The 12,488-nt window shown below is 40.4% G+C and overlaps 1 protein-coding gene across 28 annotated transcripts in view; it reads left to right on the top strand.

The window, feature by feature from the left end:
* The window catches only part of NRXN3 (neurexin 3), a 1,499,321-nt gene extending 1,489,180 nt beyond the window's left edge, over positions 1-10,141 (top strand). For 13 of the 28 annotated variants that reach the window (XM_030559000.1, XM_030559003.1, XM_030558999.1 and 10 more), the window contains one exon: positions 6,574-10,141. In XM_030559000.1, the coding sequence (XP_030414860.1) occupies positions 6,574-7,499 (926 nt within the window). In that variant the 3' untranslated portion in view covers positions 7,500-10,141. The remainder of the gene's footprint in view (positions 1-6,573) is intronic. The other 15 variants (XM_030559013.1, XM_030559011.1, XM_030559012.1 and 12 more) reach the window with 3 other exon arrangements.
* The last annotated feature ends 2,347 nt before the right edge of the window (positions 10,142-12,488 follow it).

Genomic DNA, 12,488 nt, shown 5'->3' with positions numbered 1-12,488 from the left:
TTTTAAAATTCGCTCTGTCTCTTGGGGACGTCCTTCTCTGCAGCATGAATTCCACTGAATAACATTGAGTTCCTGGTAAAAACAAAAAAAGATGTCCTTCCTTTAATACAGGTAGACTTTTAAAGGGCCAGCATAGTAGCATGCTACTAAGTATATAGCCGATAACTCAGGTTCAGCTGACAGCTTCCCTGAAAAACTGATGCTGTAAATGGAACCGGTAATTATGTTGACTAACAAGTTGTCTTTACTGTCTGTGAATCAAGTGGATTTAAAACAGTGATGGGAGAAACTCAGAAGAGTTTGATTACGCTTCTGTTTGGGTTAGAGAAGCAGTTCAAAGTCTGAATGCTTAGATAAACATTTTCAATCTAACACTTAGGTTGGAAACATAATGAGAAGCAGCTCTCTCATGAGATTACCACTGCCTCCTGGCTGCGATTACATCTTAAAAACCAGTACATTATTTTTTCTGGGGTATTTCCCCACTCAGGCCATGCTGAAACTGGTATTTGCTGAGGTGACCAACAATTTACAGAGACCAAATTCTCTCCAAACTTTAAACTTCATACTAAATTGAGAACCATCTCATCCAATTCTTATACCCCCAGGAAAGGTGAAGTCAGTTCTTCTTTCCTCCAAAGAGATCTCTTATCCCTAGTTATCAACACTCAGGCCTTGACATAACTGACTGTTTCTGTCTAAGTATAAATAAACCTTTGAAACCAGTGGGAGTTTCGACATTGACCTCAGTGTGATCAAGATTGAGCTCTTAATTTAGCTTTTGCTGTTTGCCACTAGGAAAGTGGATTTTGTTAGAGATTCCTGTAAACAGGTTCTTGTGGGGTCTCACATGTTTCAAAACAATTCAGTTAAACCAAATCTGGCCCCAAAACTAGGGTTTTGGCTAGTCACTTTGGAAACAATTGGTGCTCTAGAAGGAAGCGGGGAGTAAGGATGTTTGAGGCAGAAGGCTAAGGCACTCCCACTGGGGAAGTGATGCCTGCCGTTGTGTTACTGACAGTCACTTTCAATTGAATGAGGTTGGAAAGAGGTGAGAGAATATTAAAAATGCTCATCTGCTAGATTTCATATTAGCATCAGCTTTCCTGTGACTCAAGAACAGTGGTCTGAATATTTTCCCTCTTCACCCTCAAAGAACTCACAGGAGACCAAACCTCAAGTGTTGAAAAACTCAGTGACTTAATGAGAATTTCTTGGCACCCAACTTGCATATATGGGGCAGGGAGTAAGGAACGGATTATTTTCCATAGCAGGATGTTTTGGTCTGAAAATGGAGTTGAGTTTCAGTGCAAGAGAATAAGAATAAAATGTAAATGAGAGACTTTGGATGTCAAATTTCAATACCTGAGGATGTGAATATGCTGTGCTGGGCTTTTCGGCTGGCACCTTAAAGATTTTCAGCCACATCTGGAAGAGACAGTGTTGTGTCCCCTTATATTCATCGTGAGAGTTAGAAGTTGAATCTTTCAGGATTCTGTTTGTGTGTGCGCTTTTTGTGCTGCCTCTCTTTGATGCTTGAGACGCTAGTGAAACAGTCTTGGCCAGAAAGATGAGAATTGGAGGTTGCTAACTCTTTTTTTTTTTTTTTTTTTTTTTTTGCTTGATGCCCTCTACATTCATGATTGACCCACAACATCCTCACAGTTCAGAAGGCTTCTATTAAATTTTTTACACTCCATCTTTTCCAGTGACAGCGAGCCCTTACAGTAGATCAGCCCCAGAGGTATGAATTATATATCTATAAAGCACTCATAAAGGAAAAAGCAGGGCAGCCTTCAAGGCTAAAGTAGACCTTTTATATCCCCAGTGGTCCTACTAGTTTAAAGGAAAGCACAGCCCTCTCAAAAAAGTATAAATTCCAGATTTAAAATGCTAACTTTAAGGAACACACACTGTGCTTGTCCCAAGAAAGAAGAAATCCAAAGGAAGCACTTGGATATTAGTGTTTTGTTGGGTTGGGGCTTCACACCACACAGACCTCAATCCTCTTGGTACAGCTGTTGGCACTTGGCACTTATTCTGCATCCCTGCCACAGCGGAGGAAGCCATTTTATCTATTCCTTTTATTTCATCTTTCAGCACTGTGCTGTCAACACAAGCCACTTCAATTGCACAGCTTTCTTCAGGGAGCACCTATCCGCTGGGGAGAGGGGACAAGGGGAATGGGCAAGACTGTAAACAGAAAAGGCCCTGCTATCTTCTTGGGATGCTTTGAATGGTATAAACAAGTTCTGAATCCACATCTCATCCACCAGCACCACTAACTGATGCTTGCTTTCCAAACAAAGCAATAACAGCCAGAAACCAACATCCCATGTCTCTGCAGTTGAACCTCAATCAAACAGAGAGCGGCAGATATCTTTTAGGCGGGAATTTCTCTGTACATTTTCTAAGAGTTAGCTGCACAACTCAATAATAATGGACCAAATCATGAAGGACTTCAAGAATTGGCCCACAAATATTTAGCACTAATGTAGCCCTTTGCACCATTAGATTCCTTTTCAAAGAAGTAATTAAGAGATTTTAATCCTGACCATTTATTTAATGGGAGTCAGATGACTGGATCCCTCTACAGTTATTTGAAAACACAGTGGTTTCCTTCTCTGTACCGCTTGTATCTCTTTTGGTACTATACATACTTTGGACAATAAAGTGGGCACTAATTGTATAGGGAAAGGCCTGAACCTTAAGGGTCTGCACCAGAGAGCCACTGTGTGAGAAAGTTTCAACTCTTAGATGTAGGCGGAGATTTCTAGGTTCAATGTGAAATTACACATTCACAGGAAGCAGCAATATGTACTTACAATCAGGTAACAAACCTAAATACTCCTTTCTCACTGTGTTATTGTTGGGACATCATGTATGAAATACTAGCCAATTTTAGTTCAAATGAAAAAACATTCTGTCAACCAATCCAAAAACCAAACCAAACCATGAATTCCAAGAGCCACAATATCTTAGCAACTTTGACCAATGTATTCCTTGGTAGGGAAATGATTCCTCTAAAAACCATGAACCCCAGGAGAAAGATCCTTAACTGTATCTTATTTTTTTGGGTGTAGCTTGCACCCTTGATGTGGCTCACCAGACACACTGGGCCAAATTCAGAGGTGAGATTAAGTGATTCCACGAAAGCCTAAATTGTCTCAGCCGTACAAGCACATAAGTTATACCACCTCTCAGATACCTGCTAAGACTCAGAGTCACCTCTGAATTTGGCTCATAGTCTTCTTTCTGACCTACTTTTGTACACAAAGAGACAATATCTGCTCTCAGTTACATATGTGGAACCCCATTAATCCTAATAGCTCTGTTAGACTCTTCTTCACGTTTCATGAAAAACCCACCATTTTATAATGACATTATATTTGATCATTAACTGCAAGTAAAAAAAAATCCTAGAAAAATGAATTGCTTTTTAATGCAAGTAGTTGTTCTGTTAATGAAAGCTTTGTCTTCCAGTTTTAAAAACTAAATATTTCCATCTCCTTGAGGTCAAGTCCAAAGACTTGATAGTAAAATGGACTAAAGTATTTCCCTGTGGGATGAAAGCTGCCCAAAATATTGCCCTATTGGGTGGCAGATCAACAGAATCCATTTGTAAGCATAGTAGCTTTTAATAACACAGGCACTTCAGAAGCTTTAGATGGGCAATTAAAAACCGCCAAGCTTCTGACTCCAATTGTGTATCACAGATGGTGCACTAAACTTGCAGATAAATGCTATTGTATAATGTTGGATGAATTGGTCTTAAAATCACTTAAAGGGACACTATTAGCCACTCAACAGACCTCAGATGACTTTCAGGGACTTCAATTCCCCACTCAACAGGCAGCTCAATTTCATATTTGGCTGAAAATTCCATTATTTTATTCAGTCTTATATAGTCCATAGAACTTATTCTGATAGATGATCTTTTCCTGAAGGCCCTTGTTCAAGTTTGTCCTGAGACCGTGTGATAAAATGGATTATCCATGCCCCACGCTAATAATGGACAGAAAACAAGCTTCTAAAACAATAGCATAAACAGGAACAAGACAAGTTCCTGTTATTATTTCACAAGAAGGAGACCAGAATCACAGGTTCACAAAATGCAATGTAGTAGTTTGGCAAACTGCAGAGTAATAATGCGCTTTGCCTTTCCCATGTTTGTACTGAACAGATACAATTTGAAGAAATCCTGTGGGATTATTTTAGATACATAATATTCAACTTTTCCCTTCTTTGTTCAGTAACAGAAGTGGCAGGAACATTACCTGGAAGCTCAGAAAATTAAATGACATGTCCAAATTGCCATTTTCATCTCATACATTAGAACGAGCTTTGCTCCATGGATATTATAAAGAAGCTAAGTAAAATAATGGATTCTAATTTGGGGCTAATTTCTAGTGCCACTTAAGTAAACATTAAGGTTTCCATTGACTTCAGTGGTACCAGCATTTTACCCCTACGGAAGAATACGAATAACCATATGCCACTGTTGCTTTCCGATTTGAAATATTAAAGGTAGTACATTTTAAAGGCCCTGAGACTCCATTTGTACACTCCAATTGGTGGTTAAAAATGACTGCTGCCCAAATAAATTTGGATCAAAATGATGGTAAACCTGCAAGCACCCAGCAAACAAAATTTAGGGCAAAATCATACTCTCTGATCATAGCATATATTTTGCAGAACTACCCTTGGCAGTGGAACTACCAATGGAAATTCAGTGTGAAACAAATGAGAAAATACAATAGAGCACCACAGTGCAATAGCCAAATTTTTTACCCAACGCCATTCAACAGTCACTTAGATGAAAAACAATTAATTAATACAAATGAATTAAGCAAAGCCATAGTTTTTTATTCTGTCCGATTCTCTATTGCCTTGCACTTTCTGTAGCCATATATACTTGTGCAAAGTGTGAGCAAAATAATACTAAATCCTCAGAATTCTCCACTCACGCTAGTGGTAATGTTTTACACAACTAGGCACTCACTTTACACTGATGAAAATGATTACTCAACATGCATGGCCCTCAGTTTATACTTAGTCTTTCCTAAGGCAAAATGCCCATTGAAAGTAATGGGAACTTGCCTGAGGATGGTTTACCTTAGGCTCTCAGGATACAGCCCAATTAGCTTAAATGCCTAACAAAACTTATAACTAAAAGCAAAATTTACATGCAACGGCAACATGACTCAGTTAACAAAAAAGATAGAAATCTGTACTTAAGCACAAGACTGTGTGATCTGAACGTATGTGAGAATAATCCACTGTGCTTTCATACCCACGGAAAAGACAAGTGGACTGATAGCTTCCTGAGCCTGAAAATAGAGTCACATTATGGTGAAAGTGTGACTCAAGCCTATACCCTGATAAAACAAATAATCTTTGGAGGCCTCATTGCTTGCAAGCACCACAGTGGTGCTGAGATACCCAGGTTCTGAAATGACCTTGGGTGTCTCATTTGCAGAGATAATGAGCTTGGGTATGGAGAAAGTGAGGAATGGCTGCTGGTTGTTCACAGCACAAGCACTCCCAGACAGCAGATTATGAGACTTTCTCATTTAGTACCTGCTTCGCAGAAAGCTGTCTGCCAGGCTAGAGAAAAAGTAACATTCATCACAACCATCAGCACAGAAAGAAATGCCAGAAAGTGCAGGATGGAGATTACTCTTCACTTTCGTGGCCTGGAATCAAATCCTGATTTAGGTCATCGTACTTCTTATTTGTCCATATCATTATCAGTGTCCCTTAAAGCCCAGCACTGAAACAACAAGGAGTATTGTATTGTAAATCAATATCAGGGTGCGTTAGCAGAGCTGAGAAGGGGCAGGAAGAGGGAAAGGTCTAGAGTAGCAGAGGGTATTGAAGATAAAAAAGACAAACATGCATTGAGGCACTCTCTGTGCCTTCTTGCACTACATCTAGTTCCAACCACAACAGTCCATCCCTGCCTTTCATGCACACTTCATTCACTCACACAATTTAAAAAACAGGATGGACAAACAAGAAAAAAAGGTTGAACTGGGAACTGTTGCTGTGGAACTCAAATGGCAGAGAAGAAATACCAGTAACAAGAACAGAGAAAAAACTGGTAAAATCAGCATGCGTCAGCAGCAAAATCCAACCCAAGAGAACAGTTCTGTCTGGAGGTTTGGAGTAATTCCACAATTAAGTATTCTTTTTCCCATATAGTAAAAGACATCAGAAAATGGAACCATGCCAAGTTTGAAATCTGCACAGTCACTTGAGAGTATCTTTAGGACTGCAAACCCTTTGGTCACTAGGATTTCAAAATTCTCTCACTTGAACGTACCTAGCAGAGATTAAAAGAGAAAGGAATTGGAATGGCCAGTTTACCTATCTCAACAGGAGGGTTGGGCAGAAAGCTTCCTAGAACCCTGGAAAAGTGTGTTGATGGTGTGGTTAGGGGCAGGAAAGCTGGCTCCATGACACTTCTTCATAACTACTGAGTCCTCCACCACCTTTGAGCTCAGGGAATTGAACATGATGCACTGTGTCACTAATGTTTACTAATCTTCTGTTTTTTCTTTTCAATCCCAGGAGGTGAATTAGTTATCCCTCTACTTGTAGAAGACCCTTTAGATATCCCTCCTATTGCTACTCGTGCACCTTTCATTACACTCCCCCCTACCTTTCGCCCCCTCCTCACCATTATTGAGACCACCAAAGATTCCCTGTCCATGACCTCTGAGGCGGGGTTACCTTGCTTGTCGGACCAAGGCAGCGATGGTTGTGATGATGATGGCTTGGTGATATCTGGGTATGGCTCAGGGGAAACCTTTGACTCTAACCTACCCCCTACTGATGATGAAGATTTTTACACCACCTTCTCCTTGGTAACAGATAAGAGTCTTTCCACTTCAGTCTTCGAAGGTGGCTACAAAGCACATGCACCTAAGTGGGAATCCAAGGACTTTAGACCTAACAAAGTCTCCGAAACTGGTAGGACTACTACCACGGCTTTGTCCCCTGAGCTGATCCGCTCCACAGCTTCGTCCTCGACTGGGATGGTGCCCAAATTGCCCGCTGGCAAAATGAATAACCGTGAGCTCAAACCCCAGCCTGACATAGTCTTGCTTCCGTTGCCCACTGCCTATGAGCTAGACAGCACAAAGCTGAAGAGCCCGCTAATAACTTCCCCCATGTTCCGTAATGTGCCCACAGCAAACCCCACGGAGCCAGGAATCAGACGGGTTCCGGGGGCCTCAGAGGTGGTCCGTGAGTCGAGCAGCACAACAGGGATGGTCGTCGGTATTGTGGCTGCTGCCGCCCTCTGCATCCTGATCCTCCTGTATGCCATGTACAAGTACAGGAACAGGGACGAGGGGTCCTATCAGGTGGATGAGACGCGGAACTACATCAGCAACTCAGCCCAGAGCAATGGCACGCTCGTGAAGGAGAAGCAGCAGAGCACAAAGAGTGGCCACAAGAAACAGAAAAACAAGGACAAAGAGTATTATGTGTAAAAATATACTTATTTATATATAAATATATATATACTTAATGAGATTTAACTGAAATATCAGAGCCGTTACAGCTAATGAGATTGGGAGCTACAGTTTATGGGAAAAAAAATTGGGAAAAAAATTCAGCTGTGACTGTTAACGTCTCAGTCATTGCTTGGAGTCAGCAAACTCTGCCCTACTGTATTATAAAGCACACTTAGCATTCTGGAGATGGCACATGCAGCTCTACCATGCTGACGGACTTGGAAGTCTCCACTTCTCCTCTTCGCTGAACTTTCCGCAAAAGGTAGAAGATTTCATGGCTTACTTGTTTCATATCTCCAAGTGAGTCTTAATGATGTTCGTGATCTTTGACTGTATCGATCATTTTTCAGTTTACTTATTAAAAAAAAAGAAAGAAAGAAAAAGAAAAAAATGCATAAACATTTTAAACAAACAAACAAAAAAATCAAACAAACTGATCTGGCCGTGTCCAGCATACATATAATTTTTTGAGATCTGAGGGGGGCGGGGAATAAATGGTTTGGGGGCTTGTTGGTTTTTATTTGTTTTTTTTTTTCTTTTTGGGCGTTGGGAGGTGTGAAGGGGAGAAGAGAATGAACCAGGACATGAGTCAAGAAGAAATCCTGGGGGGGAGGGACCCACCTAATAAATAAAGAGAGACTATTGCCATATATGAACTCAAAAGCTACCCATTGGTGTTCACTCTACATATCTGGTTGTGTGGTCTCTAGAATCCGTTGTCTACAGTAAGTTATTTGCTAATAGCACAGTGAAAGTGTGTAATGGGTGACGATGAAGATGATTCTTATGGAAAACTGGTCCCCCTTAGATTTGGCTTCAGTATCTGCAACTGAACTCATGAACAGATAGGTTTCAGTCTGGTTTGATTGGGGTCATTGGCTTTATTTGACAATACCAGTGAGTGTGCATTAACACAGCCAAACTATGGCTAAATAAGTGGGGGGGCTGGGGGGAGCAAAAGAAAAGTGGTGAGCCACTCTGAGCTAGATATACGATGCTAAACGAAGGGAGCCTTTTTTTGGGGTTCTGGTTCTGTGACTGATTACAATGCATGCAAAAAAATTAATAATAAAGCAGTTGAATAAAGAGGTCAGAAAGACAATACTGGAATTCAACCTTAGACAAGAACCATAAACGTCACACAAGCCAAACACATGCTGCAAACAAGTGCAAAATTCATAGGGTTTTTTTTTGACATGGAGATGTTTTTCATGTGTAATATTTTAATTTTGTAGCTTGACATTTCTGACTATCTGTCTTTCCATTTGCCCTATTCACCCTTTACTCTCTCTTTTATATAAAAGAAATGAATAAAGCTGCTGTGACACAAAAAATAATACAAGGAGTTAATAATAGTATTATATATATAAATATATATATATATACAGATATATTTATCACCATATGTTTGATAGGACGACTGGAACAGAAACTGTCAAGGTGTTTACATGGAATGAGAATGTTGTTTTAGAAGAAAAACATTTTAATAATACCAACAAAAAGCAAACCATAAAAATGTGAAGAGAGTGTGTGCTTTAGCTTTGTCACAGTTACCTGTGTCAAAAGGACAAAAAAAAAATTCTCAGATTTTGTTTACATATTTTACTACTTTTTTTGCTAGTGTAATTTCTAGAGTACCCTGATGTATATAATGTTTTATGGTTAAACTGGGATTTTTGTTTGTTTGTTTTAGTTGATTTAATTAATCTTAGTGGTTTGTTTTTTATTTTTCCCCAATTATGTGAAAGGGAGTAACTTACTGTACAGAACAATAACCTACTGGTTTCATGGCCATGACTGTCACGTGCAAAAAAAGCAAAAGGGGGAGAGAGACAAAAAGAAAAACAAACACAAAATGAATTGAAGACTTTGGAGTATCACAAATGTACAATTTCTCTGTGTACAGATGAAAACTAATCAGCTGTTTAGATTTAGAAATCTACTCTTGCTGGTGTTTATAATTCGCATGAATATTTGACTTTGAAGAAAAGTGTCATCAAATGCACACACGCACATGGGAACAAAATAAAAAGCAGCCTTCTCAAATGTTTAGAGAAGAAGCTTTCGCAGTTAACAGCTCTTTCAGTGTGTGTGTGTGTGTGTGTGTGTGTGTGTGTGTGAGGTTGTTTTTTGGGTGGTTTATTTTTTGTTTTGTTTGATTTGTTTTTAAATACTAAAAACTAAAAAAAGACAAATTTTAAAAAGGTATGAAAGCACGATTTTAGACAACTTAACTGGCCGAACCTATCTGAAGTTGATTATTTCTCAATGTCTGTAAAAGATTGCTGTTCTTGGAGTCTTGTGAAATGATTTCTTGCTTTCTTTCTTTCTTTTTTATACCCTCCCCCTCCTTTTTTTAAAGAAAAAAATTCCACGTTCTTTTCTGTTCTGTTACTTTTTTTTGTGTAAATTTCTATTTGACATTTTTTTGGGAACGTGCATTTCTGTATGTGGGCTTCTACCATACTCCTGTTGTTTTATGCACAGAACCTCAAGGATATTCATTTGAGTTATTGTGACGTTACTGCTTTTTTCCCCCCTTCTTTCTTTCTTTCCTTCCTTTCTTATTTGCATTTTCATTCAAGGATATGCTTAGCAATAAAATGTTCTTCCCAAAGCCCTGGATGTTGCTGTCCTTTTATTTCCAAAAGGCTCAAGAGGCACTCTAATGTTCTGTAGGGGAGATAAGCATGGTTACAGCAAAACTAGTGCAGTGTGAAAGATATTGTGGGACTCAATCCGGCCAACCTTTATTCACCTGACTAGTCAAATAAGTAGTCCATTGAAGTCAGTAGGGATACGTGGGAGACTCAGACTTCACAGGACTGGGTCCTAATTATTATTCATAGTCACAAAGAAGGACAAACTACTAGAACAAAAATTGTTTTAAAGAGTAATTAACAGTTATGGGCCAAACGCTGAGTCATTATGTAGTTTTAACTCAGTCCTTTATTCCTGTGGCAGTTTTGTTGAGTAATTAGTGAGCAAGGACCTCAGGATTTCATCCACAGAAAGAAGACAGGTTAAAACCGATCAGATTATTTAATCCCTTGCGCTACAGCATATTTTCAGATGCTTTGTCTAGTCCAATTTTAAGTTTCCCCAGGGATAAGACCTTTGGAAGCTAGGTCAGATAAGAACCTGTCTTGACTATCTGATGATGTAGCTTCTCAAGGAATGTAGAGCCCCATGTGACTTAATGATAAACAGGCATCTTTCAAGTTGTTGTAAGGTACATTTCCCCCACCCCTTCCTTATAGTCTGGTTTAATTGTAAAGCACTTTAACCAGTCAGCAATTACCTAAATTTTAAATATGGCTTTAGTAGAACATAACCTTTCAACAATGAAGGATCCTGCTTGCCTACATGTCCAAATGGAGACTGCATTCATGAATCATTCCTTTGTATCGCCAGAATAGATTGAGGCTACAAAGCATTGTTCCAACTGCAGATCTCCAGAAGAGATCATTTGCCCCAATCCAAGATAAGAAGATAGAGAAATGCTGACAGGAATTTGGAAAATTCAGCTGATAAAATATCAACAATATTTAATTAATAGTTATTTAACTATTTACGGCCTTATTGCCAATCACTGAGGTTTTTCTTTTAATCAAATTGTTATAGTAGCTATATGCCATGGCACTTAAAAACTCAAAGCTATTGCTAAGCTTCTGGCCCAGATGGCACTGTGGAGATGTGATGACCCCTTCCCTAATGGCAAGAAGCCTGCAGAGAGTATGTAATTAGTTTTCTTTTACTGGTACATAATGGATGCTGCCATTGAGCTCAAAGCTGTAGAGTTTGGGAACTGAAGGGCCCAATGGGGACAGATTTTATCTTCAACAAAGGTCTGAATCTGTGGTCCTTTCTTAATTTTTCTTCAGACTTAACTCTTGATCAAGTCAGTTGTCCAAATTATGGTGATTTTATTCAGTTATGCATCAGAAAGGGACCTTCTACATGTGGATTTCACCCCGTGTTAATGGAGCCGCTCAGCAATTAATTGTGTGGTCCTGCTCCAAATGAATTAATTGCCCTTATATCAACTCCACTTGCCCAGCCCCAACAACTATGCTGAACCCTCTTTGCCCCACATATGCCCATGCCCCCGGCAACACCCCTCTGCTTCTGCAGCTGTGGAGGTTCGTCACCCTCAACCCAGGCCGGGGTGGGGGTGGAGTAGTTCCAGGGGATCTTCCACACCCCATCTCAGTGTAGTGGAAGGGCAGCGCCATGGTGGTTCTCCTCCCACCCTTCCCAGGTCTGGTGTTGCAATAGTGCGGGGAGGAAGAGAGAGAGAGGAGCCACCCCATTTCTTACAAGAGAAGTGGGAGCAAGGATGCTCTGAGTTGCTGGGCTCTGTTGGCTCCTACTTCACCTTGTGTGAAAATGGTATGGTCTGTTTCCTCTTTTCTCCCTTCCCATAGCCAAAAACATCTGTTAGTTCCTCAGTGGTGAGGGGGAGAGGGTGCTCTACCTGCCTCCTGCAGCAGCTGTTCTACCCCAGGAGATGCAGATGTGTGGAAAACTGCCAGTCAGAGAGGTTCCCCCCCCGACACACACAGCCAGGCCTTCCAAAAAAAATCACACACAGGAAGTTGCTTCTCCTGACATCCCTAGACTGGCTCCAGCAGGGTCAAAAAGCACAACAGTTGCATTAAATCCCTAAAATGTGTTAACAGTGGAGCACAAACTGTTTCAACCAGAGCAGCATTTCCTGTCCTCATGGAGCTGCGGCTCTGCAAAGCTGCTCACCTGCAGGTTGGGCCAACATAACAACCATAGCTGGTATGGTTTGTATGGCTTCACTCATATATGACATTTCCCACACACTGCAGCAAAGCAATTGCTCTCCTCCTGCGCCTCTGGCCACCTCCTCCTTCAGTCACTGTTGTCTTCTCTATTGCTGATTGGAAAGGAGCAGCGAGAAGGGAGGCAGAGCTGTGGCCTACAGATCCAGTGCCA

The sequence above is a fragment of the Gopherus evgoodei genome, chromosome 4 (genome assembly GCF_007399415.2).
Source record: "Gopherus evgoodei ecotype Sinaloan lineage chromosome 4, rGopEvg1_v1.p, whole genome shotgun sequence".
In the NCBI taxonomy this organism is placed as follows: domain Eukaryota; kingdom Metazoa; phylum Chordata; order Testudines; family Testudinidae; genus Gopherus; species Gopherus evgoodei.
This window is presented reverse-complemented; position numbering and strand designations above follow the sequence as displayed.